General features: G+C 35.6%; 1 protein-coding gene across 1 annotated transcript; it reads right to left on the minus strand.

The window, feature by feature from the left end:
• Positions 1-12716: 12716 nt before the first annotated feature.
• On the minus strand, positions 12717-16141 carry LOC109215200. The gene is made up of 3 exons (XM_019379219.1): positions 15141-16141; positions 13730-14260; positions 12717-13215 (listed from the first exon to the last, which is right to left on the minus strand). Exons 1-3 carry the CDS (start codon positions 15915-15917, stop codon positions 13102-13104), a joined length of 1422 nt encoding a protein of 473 aa, XP_019234764.1. The 5' UTR covers positions 15918-16141; the 3' UTR covers positions 12717-13101.
• Between the last annotated feature and the right edge of the window lie 2391 nt (positions 16142-18532).

Raw genomic sequence — 18532 nt, forward strand, 5'->3', positions numbered from 1 at the left:
AGCTGTGGGTTAGCTAACAATCCCGTTCAGTTTTCTACCTAAATTGTCTAATTAATTATCTAGTTTATTGATTGACGAGGTTAATATTGCTCGTAGCCTTCTACCGAAGTACAACTCGCATATTCAAGCTAACCTAACGCCTATATTTCTTTGGAATTAGGATTAACAAGAACGCATTTATAATTCCCGTATAATAATCAAGCAAGGCGATTAGGTATATTCCTATCCTAATCGCAACCCCCCCCCCCCTCCCCCCCAGAGTTAAGATCTTGCTCTACTCAATCTTATATGCAATCTAGAATTCTCTCTCCCGAGTTCAATCTTAGATTCGTAGATAGTATTCAATTGGTGATCAACCAATCAAATAATTAAGCGCAAGATTGAATAAATAAACCAATATGATAAAATAATAAGAACAATTCAAGTTTCAAACTACAACGTTCATGTAGCACTCCAAAACTCTAGAACTAATAAACTATGAAATTAAAGGAAGAGAAGAGAAGAAAAACTAATTAGAAGCCTCCTCCAAGCATGGTGTGTGTTCCTCCACGTGAATTCCCCTTCAAAGTATGTAGATCTCCTTCAAAATATGTTACATATCTCCCAAAATAGGCTAAGAACTCCTTTTGTACGAGTTAGAGAGGTCTTGGCCGAAATAACCTTGTCCCGGACAAAATAAGAGAAATCCCCACCTCCGACGTCCAGACCAGCGCCTAGCGCTAGCCGTAGCGCTAGAGGCAGAATATTTTTGCGTTCTTCAGATCCGTTCTTCTTTTAGAATTGTATTTCCCTTTTCAATTGTCCAACACTTGGGGGGACAAAAACTAAAGGGTGTCCCCCCATTGTCTCCTTATCTAATTTCCTTTCTTTTTCTTTCGCGTTTTATTTTATTTTCCTCCAAATTTTTTTATCTTCACACCGTTTTATTCCTACACAGCTAAAATACAGTATTAAACACAAAGTAATATAATTAATACACAAAAGATGATTAAATGTACTAGAATGTGAGTCAACAATGGATAAATATATGTACTTTTGGCCGAATATCAACACCCCACACTTAGACTCTTGCTCGTCCTCGAGTAAGCATTAGAACCACTCTCAATAAATCAAGCCTAGAAACACCACCAATTCAGTAGGTACTAACGATTAGGCCATATAGCAACTCAAACCATCAGATATACACTTCCTTATCATCGTGCAAGATATACAAGTCACAAACAAACAACAAACTTCTAACCTCCGAACCTCATAGACGGACTCTAACTTACCACATTTAAGCTCGCTCACCAAATCTGTCAAAGAAGCTAATAACATCACCTATCTATCATGAAACAAGTGCCCTCACAAGAATAAATAGCCCATACACTCAAACAAAGAATGAATATAATATAAGGACATCACATCAAAGAACAACTCTCGCACCCACAATGAATTCACATGTATGCACAAAGAACCATAGGCTTGCCCATTAAGTACATCTTTACTAATTAAGTGTGCTCGAATAAAATCAAATAGGACTTTAACGGGTTGTGATGTTGGCTAAGGGACGGGTAGGAAAATTATATAATAGTGGCTTACACTTCCCTAAGCACTTTGCATTTTTAGACTTCATCACCCATTATTTCATCTCTTAATTTTATTTTTCAACCCTCTTTTCGTCTATTGTTTCACAAGTATTTCCCTCATATCAAGAACATTTTTTTTAAAGTAATTTTTTTTCATTCTCTCTTTTTTCATGTCACATTCTTTTCAAGAGGGCCTTTTCATCACTTTTCAGCTATCATTGGTCACCATTTTTTACTTAACCATCCCATTCTTCAATTTGTCGATTAATATCACGGTCTAAGAAATAATGCTCAATGAAGCAGGGTGCAAAAACTAGTGATTCAATAAGAGGATCAAGGCAAAAATATGGCTTCCAAACAAAAGGCTAAAGGTTCAAAGGGCTAACTAGTGGTACAATATCTGAAAAGACTAAAATTCACAAGACATATCATAGAAAGCCTACTATCATCTTCTAAACAGAGCAACACTTTTATTTCGCTTCAATAACATGCAGGGCAAGTTCTAGACTAAGATGCAAAACATGGAATATACGTACGAAATCCTCACCACACATGGCACAAGTATCAATCAAGATGGATCAATTCCACTCTAAGTCCACTCTAAGACAAACATGATCATAGTGAACAACAAATAAGAATAAGCTATATATAGAGAGAGTCACAAACATGTGCTTAGGTGTCAGAAAGTCTGCTATTTTATTCATTACTCAAGCACTCAGAGGAAATTACTACTCAAGTTCAGGCCTAAATATGCTAGTATCAAACAAGTCACAAAAGTTTTTCTTCTCCCTACTACTAAAAAAAATCTAATCCTAAAATTAAAAAAAAGTTTACTCGGTTCAAGTTACATCCCCTGGAAAAGAACCGATGCAAAAAGAAAAACCAAGGAGGATTATTATCCGATTAAAACTAACTAGAAAAGAAAAAAAATTGAATTTTTTTTGTTGGACTTTAATCCCTCAAGAAAGTTGTACACAAAATCCATCGTTGGAAAAAGTCTCAATTTTCTATTTTTTTTTAAAAAAACTACTACACTAACTAAGCTAAGATAGCACAGAAAATCACCCAGACAATCTCCTCACCCCTCACTTAAAATTGTGCAATGTCCTCAATGAACACTGAAAATAACAAGAAGGTAAAAGAGACTCCCTGGTAGGCCAAAGGCCGAAGAATTAGCAGCTCATAGGATACTCAGACTTCTCCCAGGTATGAACCCTTGTGCGGGTACCTCACACTTTGTTTCAACCACATACTCAATTTTGCACATGCCTATTGGCTTTGACTCCATGCTCATATTCCTACAAAATACAAAAATAACACTACAAATGATAACACAATAAAAAAATTAAGCAAGAGTAAAAAAGAAAAATAAAATTGGGTTGCCTCCTAACCAGCGCTTGATTTAACGTCGCGGCACGACGCCATCACTTTCACGACTTTTTCTTCCACTTTAAAGATATAAATTGCGCCCCCAATTTTGCAATAATTTTTCTGTCACATTCATGGGGCAGTGGTGTAAAAATAAAAGAACCAAACAGTAAATATCGCATCTTGTACTTCTTGGGCCTTAAGTGCGGGATGTCGTTTTGTCTCCTTGGCATCACAAATTTCATAATATAAGCACTTTGTTCCTCATCTATTGACTCCTCCATATGCTCGAATGGAACAATTTCCGTGTCACCAACCAAACACAATGTTGAAAAGTATTTAGAATGAGGTCCAATACGCTCCAACTCCAAAATTGCATTATTTTTGACATCCTCAATTTTGCACTCTTCGTCAACCTTGGCCTTATTAATAATTTGGCCGAATAGTTGGAATTCCTCTTTCCGCTCCACAAGCTGGCCAGTATCCACAAAAATTGGTTGTAGGGCATCAGACGCCTCAACCTTTTTATTCAATTGAGCCTGCAGGTCATGGATATCTGAGCCAAATTGGTCTATCTCTTGCCTGAGCTCAGTTCTTCCTTCTATCAATTGTTCTGTCATATTTGAAAGACCATCACGGAGAAACTCATGAGATTTTATCAGTTGAGCTTGTTCCTCTAGCCAACCCTGGCTCACTATATCTGCTTCTTCTAAATTATCTTCTGGTGGGAACTCGCTCTCTTCATCCACTTCCTCCGCCTCGGCCATCATTCTCATGATTGCTTCACTAATTCTTTGTATAGCCTTTCGATTTTCATCTCGTTGCTCGGCTACTTGCCTCATCATCTTCATAATACGGGCAGCATGTTCCTCATCCTCCACTTCATTGCTCCTATCAAACTCATAAATATTATTAGAAACATCATAATAAGAATTCTGAGAAGGATAATAAGAATTAGGACAATCATCCCAATGGCCACCTTGACCACCACACATATTACAAATATTCCACCCACAAGATTGAGATTCATAATTTTTCCACAAGTGTGGTCCCCCTCAATATGGACAAGGATCACCAGAATAAGAATAACTAATATTCGACCAATTATCATTCCAAGATGCCATGTCAACAAAGATAATAAAATATTAAACTAAGATAAAAAATAAAAAAAACTTGAGTAGATAAAAAGTAAAAATCTAATCTAGTAGAATAGTTAAATTCAAAGTCCCCGGCAACGGCGCCAAAAACTTGTTGCTCCCAAACGCACACGCAAGTATACGTGGCCGACAAGTAATATAGGATTGTAAGTCCAGATATCGTACCCACAAGGACTTGTGATTAACTATCAACTAAATTAAACCAAACAGTTAATCTATTCAAGTGAACCCTAACGTATGGATATTTAACTAAAATTAATTTAGAGTAACAAATTAAGAAATTAAAGAAAACAACGACAAGCTTAAAGACGAATTCAATGGGAGAGAATATTCTAGAGCTATGGGTTAGCTAACAATCCCGTTGAGTTTTCTACCTAAATTGTCTAATTAATTTATCTAGTTTATTGATTGACGAGGTTAATATTGCTCATAGTCTTCTCCCGAAGTACAACTCGCCTATTCAAGCTAACCTAACACCTATATTCCTATGGAACTAGGATTAAAAAGAACGCATTTATAATTCTTGTATAATAATCAAGCAAGGCGATTAGGTATATTCCTATCCTAATCGCAAATTCGCACCCCCCTCAGAGTTAAGATCTTGCTCTACTCAATCTTATATGCAATCTAGAATTCCCTCTCCCGAGTTCAATCCTGGATTCGTACATAGTATTCAATTGGTGATCAAGCAATCAAATAATTAAGCGCAAGATTGAATAAATAAACCAATATGATAAAATAATAAGAACAATTCAAGTTTCAAACTACAACGTTCATGTAGCACCCCAAAACTCTTGAACTAATAAACTATGAAATTAAAGGAAGAGAAGAGAAGAAAAACTAGTTAGAAGCTTCCTCCAAGCGTGGTGTGTGTTCCTCCACGTGAATTCCCCTTCAAAGTATGTCAGATCTCCTTTAAAATATGTTAGATATCTCCCTAAATAGGTTTAGAACTCCTTTTATACGAGTTAGAGGAGTCTTGGGCCGAAATAACCTTGTCCCGAACAAAATAGGAGAAATCCCCGCCTCGGGCGTCCGGACCAGCGCCTAGCGCTAGCCGTGGCGCTGGAGGCAGAATAATTTTGCGTTCTTCAGATCCGTTCTTCTTTTAGAATTGTATTTCCCTTTTCAATTGTCCAACACTTGGGGGACAAAAACCAAAGGGTATCCCCCATTGTCTCCTTATCTAATTTCCTTTCTTTTTCTTTCGTGTTTTATTCAATTTTGCTCCAAATCTTTTTATCTTTACACCGCTTTATTTCAACACAGTTAAAATACAGTATTATACACAAAGTAATATAATTAATACTCAAAAGATAATTAAAAGTACTAGAACGTGAGACAACAATAGATAAATATATATGTACTTTTGGCCGAATATCACTAAGACTCAGTGCGCTATGGAGTTTGAATTTCTGTGAGCGTAAAACGTTGAATATGTATGTGTTACAAAATGGTCCACTTTGATACTCGTACAGTCTTTGACATTTATGGCTTCTAGAATAGTTTCGGTGCTTATTGATCCAATATTCTTTTTATCCCATTTTGAAGTTGTCGTGATATAATCTGATCATTCAATTCAAAAAATTTGAAGTTGTCTTTCCTCATCTTTTTAAAGGCGGCTTCTACGTAAACTATAATATGTTTTATTACACGGAAACAGATGGCTTGAATTACACTTGGCCGAAATTAAATTTTAGTGCATGAAAAGACTCTTTCAAGCAAGTTTTCAAGTAAGTTGTTTAACTAGTACTTCATAAAAAATCATGTGGAACAAAAATTAAATTGTGAAAAATACTAAATGATGACTCAAAAGTTTCGACACTTGACATGGTCCACATTTGTTTATCAATTATATATTTCGTAATTTAATAATCATTTACTGTAATTGTGTGGTTATAGGTGTGTTTGGTATGAAAAATATCTTTTTCGGAAAACATGTTCTAGAAGAAACATTTTTTTCACTATTCGATATTCTTTAAACTTTAGCAACTATTTCCAATGGACTAATGGGGAAAAAACATAAGCGAAGTAAGTCATCTTTCCACTTTTTAATACGGCAAGAAAAATAATATTTGGTCGTCAGAATGGCATGTATCTTTAGAAAATATTTTTTTCTTAAAACCAAACAGACAAGTAATGAGCACTTTGTATTCGATCAATCAAATTTAATGCAAATCCATTTTTTTTATTTGAGTACATAATAACTTGGGGCATTTGCATCTATACCCATTTTTTGGGTCACATTTTAACTTGTGCCAGCTTTGCAAAAAAAATTGCAAGCGCACCCACTTTTTCGCGTAACTTCAGCAGACGGGGCTGAAGTAGCAAAGGCAATCACGCAAAAGTTCAGCATTCTAGTAGACGGGCCTGAAGTAGCAAGTGTGCTGAAGTTTTTGTTTGTAATTCCTGAACTTGAGCATAGTAGCAGAAGTTTTGTTCTCTATTTGCTGAAGTTTTTGTTTGTAATTGCTGAACTTAAGCATAGTAGCTGAAGTTTTTGTTTGTAATTGCACTAAATAAGCTGAAGTTTTTTTGTCCTGGATTCATTAGTTTTGTCATTAAGCTTTTTCAAAAACTTCAGCAGAAGATGCTGAAGTTATTTAGTTCATTTATAATAAAAACTTTAGCACTAAATAAGCTGAAGTTTTTTTGTCCTGGATAAAGTTTTTCAAAAACTTCAGCAGAAGATGCTGAAGTTATTTAGTTCATTTGTAAAAACTTCAGCACTAAAAGATGAAGTTTACTTCAGCACTAAAAGATGAAGTTTTTGTCCTGGATTCATTAGTTTTGTCATAAAGCTTTTTCAAAAACTTCAGCAGAAGATGCTGAAGTTTTTTAAGTTCATTTGTAAAAACTTCAGCACTATATAAGCTGAAGTTTTTGAAAAAGCTTTCTAACATACTAGATAAATAATCAGATTGCCAACAGTATCTAAATCATAAATTTTGAAAATAATAAACGTGAAAAGAACAAAATTATCATTGTCTACTAACTTACGTACGTGGAAATATTCACAAATTATTGTCTACTAACTTACGTAATTATTTAAAATTTGTTTTTAAGTAATCTGATAACATATTTATGGCAATCATCCCATGAACTGAATTTTCATAGCATCACCAATAACAGCAGAAGAAAGAAGAAGAAGATGAAGAAGAAGAAAACGAAAGAGGAGAAGGGGGAGGAGAAAGGGGGCTGAAGTTGTTTAAAAAGTGGGTACAAGTTAAAATTTTAAAAAAAAATAGATATAGGTTAAATGGGGGCGACCAAATAAGGCACCCCCTGCAGTTTTTATTAATAACTTACACAATCTATGTAGAGTGATCGGTACCTCCGAAAAGGCTGTCGTCTAATGGGTACATAAAAGTAACGAAGTTGATATTTGATAGGGATTTTTTCCTTCCTATACCATATATGAAAGTTTATTACTAAAAATGTGCATATTTTGTATATTACCCGCCCAGTCCACATTTTACCTACAAAATTTGTACCATTCGACTATTAGCCATTAAAGGAGCAGAATATTCCCTAAAAAACGCGCTAAAATTAAGGAGAGAATCTTGGTGATAATTGATTCTACATTAAATTTAATTTTTAAAAAGGGAAAGGAGATTTCTCATCTGCGTTTTTTTCTCCAGTACTACAATTCAAATTCTGGAAAAAAAAAAGAACGAACAGCTCCTAAAAATAAGAACAGATTCAACTACTAAGAGTTTCGACGAGCTGAATTCAAATTGTAGAATTCAAAATTTTCGAGTTTCAACAACTCAAAGTTGAAAAAATCTGTTCTTCGTCGTTGCTTCTATCAAATTATCGATCAGATATATCTCTTCTTCATCTTTTCTTCTTTCAATTTAGAAATCCAAAAAAAACATCAACATCAACAACAAATCATGTCCAAAATTGCAATCATGCTACAATTTAATGGGGATTGGGATAATTATGGCAGATTTAGAGATTTTGAAGTTGATGCCATTGTGGTAGATGAGAATGCAAGCTACAGTATCCTGATTTCTACAATTGCAGAACAAGTATCAATTGATACTACAGAAAAAATTGTAGAAATCAAATACATCGTGAAATCAAATAGTAGATTGTATATAATTTGTAGACAAATTGTAGTTAATTTGTAGATTGTAGATAATTTGTAGATATAATTGTAGATACGTTGTAGATAAATTGTAGATAAACTATTTTATAATTGTAAATATTTTTATTGCTGTTTGTTATGTAATTCTAGGTGAGGGCTTCAACAGATCATATCCATACTGTGATAGATGGTGTGAAGCGGTACATGAATCCTACATTATAACTACTATTAACTACAAAAACTCTACAATTATGTATAAAACCAGTTCTACAATTCAAACAAATTTACCTACAGTTTACCTACAGTGAATGTACAAATTACCTACAGTTTAAGTACCTAATATAAGAATAACTACAATTTACCTACAGTTACAGGGCAAACAGGAAACACATCATCCACAATCATGTCTACATTATATCTACATTTTAGACTNACAGGTGGAGGTCAGGCTGCTAGAGGTGGAGGTAGAGGTATTAGAGGTGAAGGTTAGGCCGCTAGAGGTGGAGGCCAGCCAGCAGCGGGCCGTCCCAGAGATGTAGTTCAGAGTGGTGGGGCCCAACCCCTATGTTATGCTATTCTAGCCAGGCCGAGGTTGAGGCTTCCGATGCAGTTATCACAGTGATTCTTTGAGTGCTCCTGTTTATGTGTCTACACCGGTGGGTGATTCTATTATGGTAGATCGTGTTCATCGTTCTTGTGTAGTTATGATTGGGGGTCTTCAGACTCGAGTAGGTTTGTTACTTTTGGATATGGTTGATTTTGATGTCATATTGGGGAGGGACTGGTTATCACCTTACCACGCTATCTTGGACTGTCATGACAAGACTGTGACCTTAACCTTGCCGGGTCTACCTCGTCTTGAGTGGAGAGGGATTCCTGGTCATTCTACCCGTAGTATTATCTCATATATGAAGGCTCGGCGTATGGTCGAGAAGGGGTGTTTTGGCTTATTTGGCATATGTTCGTGATTCTAGTGCCGAGGTTCCTTCTATTGATTCTGTGCCTGTAGTTCGTGAGTTTCCTGAGGTATTCCTTTCACACCTGCCGAGTATGCCAACCGACAGGGATATTGACTTCTGCATTAATTTGGCTCCGGGAACCCAGCCCATTTCTATCCCTCCATATCGTATGGCTCCGCCTGAGTTGAAAGAGTTGAAGGAGCAGTTGCAAGACTTGCTTGATAAGGGCTTCATTAGGCCCAGTGTCTCGCCATGGGGTGCGCCGGTGTTGTTTGTCAAGAAGAAGGACGGATCGATGAGGATGTGTATAGATTACCCGGCAGTTGAACAAGGTCACAATCAAGAATAAGTACCCATTGTCGAGGATTGATGATTTGTTTGACCAGCTTCAGGGTGCCCAAGTGTTTTCTAAGATCGACTTGAGATCGGTCTACCATCAGTTGAGGATTAGGGCATCCGATGTCCCTAAGACAGCTTTCCGCACTAGGTACGGGCATTATGAGTTCTTGGTGATGTCATTCGGATTCACAAATGCCCCAGCAGCTTTCACGGATTTGATGAACTGAGTGTTCAGGCCTTACTTGGATTCGTTCGTGATAGTCTTCATTGATGATATTTTGATTTATTCCCGCAGCCGGGAGGAGCATGAGCAGCATCTGAGAGTGGTTCTTCAGACTTTGAGAGATAGTTAGTTGTATGCTAAGTTTTCGAAGTGTGAGTTCTGGTTGAGTTCAGTTGCATTCTTGGGTCACGTTGTTTCAGCAAAGGGTATTCAGGTGGATCCGAAGAAGATAGAGGCAGTCAAGAACTGGCCTCGACCCACATCAGCTACAGACATCCGGAGTTTCTTGGGTTTGGCAGGCTATTATTGTCGGTTCGTTGAGGCTGTCATATGAGTTTGGGTAGCTGACTATTTTTAATACGTTTGACCTGAATTCAGTANATTATAACTACTATTAACTACAAAAACTCTACAATTATGTATAAAACCAGTTCTACAATTCAAACAAATTTACCTACAGTTTACCTACAGTGAATGTACAAATTACCTACAGTTTAAGTACCTAATATAAGAATAACTACAATTTACCTACAGTTACAGGGCAAACAGGAAACACATCATCCACAATCATGTCTACATTATATCTACATTTTAGACTACAATTAATCTTGGAATGTTCTACATAAACTACAAACTAACTACAATTACACTACAAACAGTAAATCTAGGTGAGAGCTTCAACAGATCATATCCATACTGTGATAGATGGTGTGAAGCGGTACATGAATCCTACATTATAACTACTATTAACTACAAAAACTCTACAATTATGTATAAAACCAGTTCTACAATTCAAACAAATTTACCTACAGTTTACCTACAGTGAATGTACAAATTACCTACAGTTTAAGTACCTAATATAAGAATAACTACAATTTACCTACAGTTACAGGGCAAACAGGAAACACATCATCCACAATCATGTCTACATTATATCTACATTTTAGACTACAATTAATCTTGGAATGTTCTACATAAACTACAAACTAACTACAATTACACTACAAACAGTAAATCTAGGTGAGGGCTTCAACAGATCATATCCATTACACTAAATCTACAATTACACTACAATTACACTGCAATTACACTACAAATACACGACAAACAGTAAATCTAGGTGAGGGCTTCAACAGTCAGTATTTCTAAGTCGTTTGGAGAAGTTGTCGGCAGCTTTTCATATTAGTCTCTTTACCAATAAATTTCTCATTTTTGACTTTTCCAGAAGAGGGAGTTTTGTTTGGTACCCAAAAAAAAACTACTAAAGTGTATCTGTTTTCATTGTTTTGCTAGTTCGTGGCGTATTAAAATGTTTGTTGCAACTTTTGATTTCATGTAGACTTTCAGATAATCAGATCACATGCCACAATTGTTGCAGAGGAAATTGGCACGACATTCAAATATAATGAGATTTCGCTGGCTAATGCATCTCAAGGACATCTTTCGTTGATTGATCTTGCAATCGTGGATGAAGAACAAGAAAGAATGTGGGGTATGGGTAAAAACGTGGGTGAGGGGGTGAAGGGTAAGGAGAGAGAAACGTGAAATATATGGATACCTTTAATTAAGGAGTAAAAACTGCCCATTAATTAGATATGGATACCTTTAATTAAGGAGTAAAAACAGCCCATTAATTAGACCCTTAATTAAGTATGGTATATGATTGGTAATTTGGTATACTAAGTGTAATTTACTCAAACCTTAAACATGTAGGGTAAAAAGGTTTCTTATGTGGTATAGGAATGTAAAAATTCCTATTTGATAAGTGCAACGAGCACAGTCCAAGCCCAATTCTGTCTATTGTGAGTAGAAACAAGTAGCCCATGCTAAAAAGATCAGTTCGTTTTCTCAGCCCAATAGGCCCACTTAGGTACACATGATTTGCAAAACCATTTTGAGATCATTAAGTGCAGTGAAAATAGCACGACCTAACCAGTTTTCGGATTAGTAATTGAAAAATAGTCAACGTTTGCAAAGTAATTGAAAAATAGCCACTATTTTGCTGCAACACTAAAACTTCCAGCATAATATATTGGAGATTGGTGCACCTGTGTATGAACTTCCAGCATATTATACTGAAACTCCAACACACGAAAAGTTCCAGCATAATATATTGGAAGTTGGAGCACCTGTGTATGAACTTCCAGCATATTATGCTGGAACTCCAGTATATTATGCTGGAAGTCTATTAGTATATTATACTGAACTCCAGTATATTATGCTGGAATATTTTCCTGATTTTGGATAGTATTTTGCGTTCAGATTTATCTTTACATGAAAAGTGGCTGAATTTCGATTACTTCTAAAACTGTGGCTATTTTCCAATTACTACTTATAAATCTGGCTATTTTTTAATTTCACCCTTAAGTGCATGAAAACCTTCAAATACTACACATTTATCAGCTTTATTTTCAGACTAAGATATCCTCAATTTAGCTGATTTCTTTTCCAGACAATGAATAAAAGGTACTCTAAAAACTCAATCACCCAAAAATCCTACTGTAGTATTTTACTTCTTAATAAATAATCTTTGAGCTGAAGTAATAATCTCTTTAGAGTTAGATTTACTTTCCTTGAATATGCTTCTGCCCTGTTTCTGATATTGTGAAAACTATACGAAATTCTAATAATGTTTAACACATGCACAAATCCAGGTTGCAGACTTTGCACAATTGTTGGTACAGAGTCAGAGCTCAGACAAATTAATCACAAGCCTTACACGGTTACAACAACAACAACGGCCCAGTGTAATCCCACGAGTGGGGTCTGGGGAGGGTAATGTGTACGCAGACCTTACCCCTACCCCGAGGGATAGAGAGGCTGTTTCCAGAAGACCCTCGGCTCAAGAAGGCGACAAAGAGACAACATATTAGTACCATCAATAGAACCCTAATAAAATAGTACCATCAATGATTATACACGCTAAGAAAATCTTGAACAAGTTCCAGTCAATTCTGAATTTTTTTTATCCTTAACTCTCAAATTATTAAACCTGCTGCTAATTAAAAAAAAAAAAAAAAAGATTGTCCATGTCTTGTAGTCCTCTAAATTATTTGCTTTTATGAAGTATATATCTAAACAGAGTAACCACATGTACACTAATAGTTCTGAAAACTAAGACTTCCCTATTGAACTAACTCTGAACTCCCTCTAAATCTTCTGCATCTAAATTTTATCACAAGCAAAGAAATAGAACTTCTCTACTCTGAAAGCAAACTAGCCTTCGAAAAATACATAGGCATATTGCTGGGATCAGTGTAAAACTTCCTTATGTTCAAAACTTTACTCCGTCGCCAATTAGCAATTGATAAAATTCCTAGAAAATTGACTCCCTCAGATACAAATTTCAGGTTCTTTGTTCAGCCAATTGCGAAAATCGCCAATGGTGGAAGCATTACTGGTGCATATAAATAAGTTCATCTTCTTTGCATTCTCTTATTCCTATTTCCATCACTTTACCATATGTAGAAGGCAATACATCACAACAATGTCTTCTTGGTGCTAGCAACTGCATATGGCGTTAAACAAAACGTTTCAAAAATAATTTAAACATATAAATGTACTAACTATAGGCAAGGGCGGAGCTACAGGGTTTGAAAGAGTTCAATTGAATCCACTTTGTCGAAAAATTATTATATTCAAATAAGGTAAAAACAAAAAAAAAAAAAAAAAGAAGAAAAAATTAAAAGTATATATATACATGTATTTTTGAAACCACTTTATGTAAGGGAAGCTTCTAATTTAGTGATAAAACAGGCTCTGGAATTGCTCTAGGTCGCAAATGTGAATTACAGGTGCAATACAACTATAACATACCCAGTATAATCCCACATAGTGGGGTCTGTAAAAGGGTAGTGTGTACGCAAACCTTGCTCCTACCTTGTGAAGATAGAGAGGCCGAATTAAAGGTGCAATATTCTTGTATTTTTCTAATTCACTTGTTAGAATTTCTGGCTCCGCCATTGGTTATAGGTTAAGTATATCGGCCTAAATTGAATTCAAAAGCTAGAGAAAAAATATACCTGATTTGTGTCAAGTTCCAACTTGTGCGAAAACACTCTGATTTCTTCTATTTCTCTAGGTGAATTCTTGCTGAATGTGCAATTATCAAATGTTTTCTTCTTGTAAATGGTCTTGATGCCATCCATGTCCGAAGAAACTTTGTCCAAGAAAAAAATAATCAGCTTTTTACATGGATCAGACTCAAATTTCCTTGTATTATATTCATAAAGTGTACCATAAGCATTCTTTTTCCAGGGCAAGTAACTCTCTTGTACACGCTGAGCATCAGGCAAAAACACATTATGTGCAAAAACTTGTACAGCATATCCCCAAGACACTGACACTGTCCAAGAAAATCGACGATCATAACATACTGTTTGCTGTAAAATCCGTTGTGGATCGAAACTTGCAGCCTCGTACAAATGCGCCAGGGAGTTCATTCTTGTCATGTTAGGGAATATAGGTTCAATTATCTCCATATGATGCAGAGATACCAAAGGTCTAATGGAATGTGCAGCCAATAATCCAAACACATTTCCATGAAAATCCATCTAGTAATTCCATTTCACACAAACAGAACAAGAAAATTGGTGTCAACTTCACCTTCCATCTACCAAAATTCTAAATTTACAATGTAGTAAAGTCAAAAATACTCTCCACTATAACAAACATCTAAATTTTACCTCCATTGTGGTTTTGAGTCATTCATATTCATGTTGTTAGCAAATCGTCTTGTATTAGCCCTTTACCTTAACTAAGCTCCTATCCGAAATACAATACGAGATAATTTTTAAAACCATAGCTAAAAGTAAAGTGATAAAATTTAGATGCTTGATGTATTTTGATGCCTAAAAATTCATCGAATACGGCATTGTGGCTTCACCAAAATCACGGGCAAATACGACACGATTAGCTAACAGCAAGATATGAATACTTCTTTAATGTAACGGGGAAATTAAGATATTTCTTGTAGTAAAAGAGTAAATTTGACTTTTTTTCAATTTACAAAAAGGCAGCCCGGTGCATTAAGCTCTTGCTGTTAGCAGGGTTCGGGGAAAGGCTGGACCACAAGAGTCTATTTGTATGCAGTCTTACCCTGTATTTCTGCAAGAAGTTGTTTCTACGGCTGCTGGTGACATGGCAACAACTTTACCAATAACACCGACTACCCAAGCTATTTTTCCAATTTACAAAAAGGGTATCTCGGTGCACTAAGTTCTCGCTATGCGTGGGGTTTGGGGAAGGGTTGGACCACAAGGGTCTATTAGTAAGCCGCCTTACCCGTATTTCGTATTTCTGCAAGGGGTTGTTTCCACGGCTCGAACCCGTGACCTCCCGGTCACATGGCAGCACCTTTACCAGTTACGCCAAGACTACCGATCTATTTTTTCCAATTTAGAACAGCAAAAAAAATAAAAGGAGAAGATTTACCTGATGGAAACCAGGCTCATGTGTTAAAGTAACACCAAGCTCTGTCAAACAAGCATGAATTCTACCATCACTTCCATAAAGGTGTGGATATCTCTCTATACATGAATCAAATACTTTAGCCAAAACTTTTGCCAGTGGATAACTTATAGCAAAACCAGCACCACCAAAAGCCATTTCAAAGGAGAAAAACTTGTTCTGTATAAAACTTTCTGAATTTGACCCAATATAATACCAAAGCCCATGGTCATATTTAGATAATGTTTTCACCAAATTTTCAGGAAAAAAAATTGTGTCATCATCTCCAAATACAAACCACCTAACATTTGAATGGTTAAGTGCTACTGTTTCTGAAACTACACGTGCCACTCTAATAGCTGAAGGATTCCCACCTCTATTTGTATATGGGAATCTTGAAATATCCTCAGAAATGCAAATTGGAGGGAGCAAAATTGAATCATTTGTACTACTATTAGGCATTTTTTCAAGAAAAACACAACCCCTCATTTCATTTGGTTTGTACCATAGCTTAACAAGTTCTTTTCTCTTAGACCATGATTTCTCATTAGAGGCAATACCAAAAACAACATGTTGAAGTGTGGTTGTTAATGATAAACCATGTTGTTGTGATGAAACTGAGGTATGAAGAGAATTGGTATAATATGGGGCAAGAATTATGGGATATAGAAAATAGATTATGCAAATAAAACAAGAGACTAAAATAAGATTTTTTATGCTATGGCAAGATGGGATTTTGCTTGCTAGTTGAATTTTTTTCATTTTTTTGATGGTGGATGAAGGGGTTTTAGAAAGGATTTACTGTTATTTGGAATGGTACATGAATAAAGTTAGTAGGTTTTGAAGATGGAGTATATACCTTTTTAGACCCCGCAATCTACGCCCAAGGCAAATTAGGAATATAGAATTTTATGTCTCGAAAACTTAATTGCATCTCCACATGTTAATCGATTACTAAGTACAAGGAATAAAGAAAAGACTTTGACCACAAAAAGAGATTGGAGAGATGAGAATGCTAGTTTACTTTTAAAATATATGCCACTTTCCTTTTCTTATACTCCACATTTTTTTGACCAGAACTTTGGAATCAACCACTAATATTTGTATTAGTATAAGCTATCTACATTACACTTTCTTTGGTTATGGCACTTTTTCAAAGCTTGTATGAACACAGGATACTATAGACATTGAATTACCCTTCTTTTTTTTCTACTAGAGGTATGCAGGTGGTGGTATGAGACGATGATCTAATGTCACTGAAAAGTCAAAAGAATTTTGACCACCAATAAGTGTGGTGGTAGAGTGATAAACATTATTTTATTTTTTAATTAATAATGTTAAATTTGAATTCTGAATATGAAATTATTCTTTTCAAGAAGTATTTACTTTGCCGTAAATTTGCACATACTCGAATTTCAATATAAATATCACACACGAAAAAAAATATTTTGATCGAATACTATTCAATGATGATGACATTACGTGGAAGGGGGTTTCGGTTGTCCAAAAGTTAGGTGAGAGGTGAGAGATGGTAGGTGGCCCTCCCTTTGGACGGCTAGAAGTTCCCGGTTAGCAGCTGCAAATAGGACATGTGCATAAATACACAACATTAATAGAAAAGTTAATGACAATTTGGTTACACGTATACAAAAATAATCATGGTATGAAGTATTAAACCTACTACATAATACTTCGTCCGTTCCAGTTTATGTGAATCTATTTCCTTTTTGGTCCGTTCCAAAAAGAATGAACCCTTTCTAAATTTGGAAACAGTTTAGCTTAAATTCTCAATTCTACCCTTAGTAAGAAGCTTTTATAACCACACAAATAGTGTGGACCCCTTTTTGAGTTATTTAAGACCACAAATTCCAAAAGTCTTTATTTTTTCTTAAACTCCGTGCCCAAACAAACAGGTTCACATAAATTGGAACAGAGAAAGTATTTTATACAACGTTGGTATGAAGTATAATTTGCAAGTACATAAGAATAATAATATATAACGTTTGTTTTCCGGTATTAAATTCGGGGAGTATAATTTATGTGGCGTTTAATACCGAAACCAAACATTTTATGACAACCACGAATACAAGTTATATGCGAATATATGTATGTAGTATTTTGTATGGAATAAAAGATGGAATAAATAATACGTGTATTAGCAATGGATAACATCATATGAAGACAACAATACTCTTACAATAGGTTAGGGGTGGGCATAATACCGGCCAAATCAAAAAAACCGACCGAACCATAAATTTCAGTTGTTTGGTTTCAGTTTAATCTAAGGGTATTAAACGGGCCGGGTCAGCCCGATTCCGGACCGACCCAGACCGGTAGAACCCGGAACCGGCCCGGACCGGTAAGGGGGGCTAGGCTGGGCTGGGTAGGGGGTTGGGGTGGGTTTGGACGGTTTAAATTTTTGAAACGGGTTACCCGGCCCGGTAAAACCCGTTAGATGAACAGTGCCGTTAAACCGGTTAACCGTCCCGGCCCGGACCGGCCCGGAACATGAATATAACATGAATATACCGTGAATATACCATAAATATACGTGAATATACTATAAATATACCACGAATATACTATGAATATACCAATTATTGTATACTAATTAACATAATTTAAAATTGTTGGAATTTAACATATAGTGTATATATTTAGGGTATAAAACTATAAATGCTCAAATCATAGAATATGATGGTAACGTATTATTTTTAAAATATGCTATATATGTGTTATTTTAAGATTTTAAGACAATTTGTGTTATTTTAAATTATTAGACGTATTTATGCTTAATGATTTAGTTTGTTAGATTAATTTGAAGTATTATTAATTTATTATGCATGAAAATTTAGTTTACTATTTATTTGTTAATTTACTTTTTAAATGCAAACTTTAATTTTGTAATTTTGAAATAAATATAGCACTTGCAATTTATAAGTGCAATTTTTTCCCATCTTGCTTGTATTCTTTATGTTAGTACTTTGTATTAATACTATAACTTACAATATTTATACAAAAATTCCAAAAAAAAAAATTTATACTAAACCCGGCCCGGCCCGGCCCCCCTCAACCCGTAACCCTTATGGTTTAATTTTTACCCCGGATGAACCCGTAACCCGTTAAGACCCAACCCGTAACCGGCCCGGACCATAACCCGTACGGGTCCAAAAAATATAGGCCCGGCCCGGCCCGGCCCACCCGTTAAACACCTTTAGTTTAATCGATTAATCGATTGGTGTACGGTTTTCAAATTATTAAATTTTGATGTTCGGTGCGATTGACGGTTTTGGTTAGGGGTGTCAATGGATATTTAAAAACCGACTAAACCGACCGAACCGTATCGTACCGAACCGATTTTTAGGTTTCTTTTAATA

This window comes from Nicotiana attenuata, unplaced genomic scaffold (genome assembly GCF_001879085.1).
Source record: "Nicotiana attenuata strain UT unplaced genomic scaffold, NIATTr2, whole genome shotgun sequence".
In the NCBI taxonomy this organism is placed as follows: Eukaryota; Viridiplantae; Streptophyta; class Magnoliopsida; order Solanales; family Solanaceae; genus Nicotiana; species Nicotiana attenuata.

Coding starts and splice junctions, on each gene's coding strand:
- LOC109215200 (XM_019379219.1), bottom strand. CDS start 15,917: ATGAAAAAAATTCAACTAGCAAGCAAAATCCCATCTTGCCATAGCATA. Junction 14,261..15,140: donor ATGAGCCTGGTTTCCATCAG/GTAAATCTTCTC, acceptor TGGAATTACTAG/ATGGATTTTCATGGAAATGT. Junction 13,216..13,729: donor TGGAACTTGACACAAATCAG/GTATATTTTTTC, acceptor CGCCATATGCAG/TTGCTAGCACCAAGAAGACA.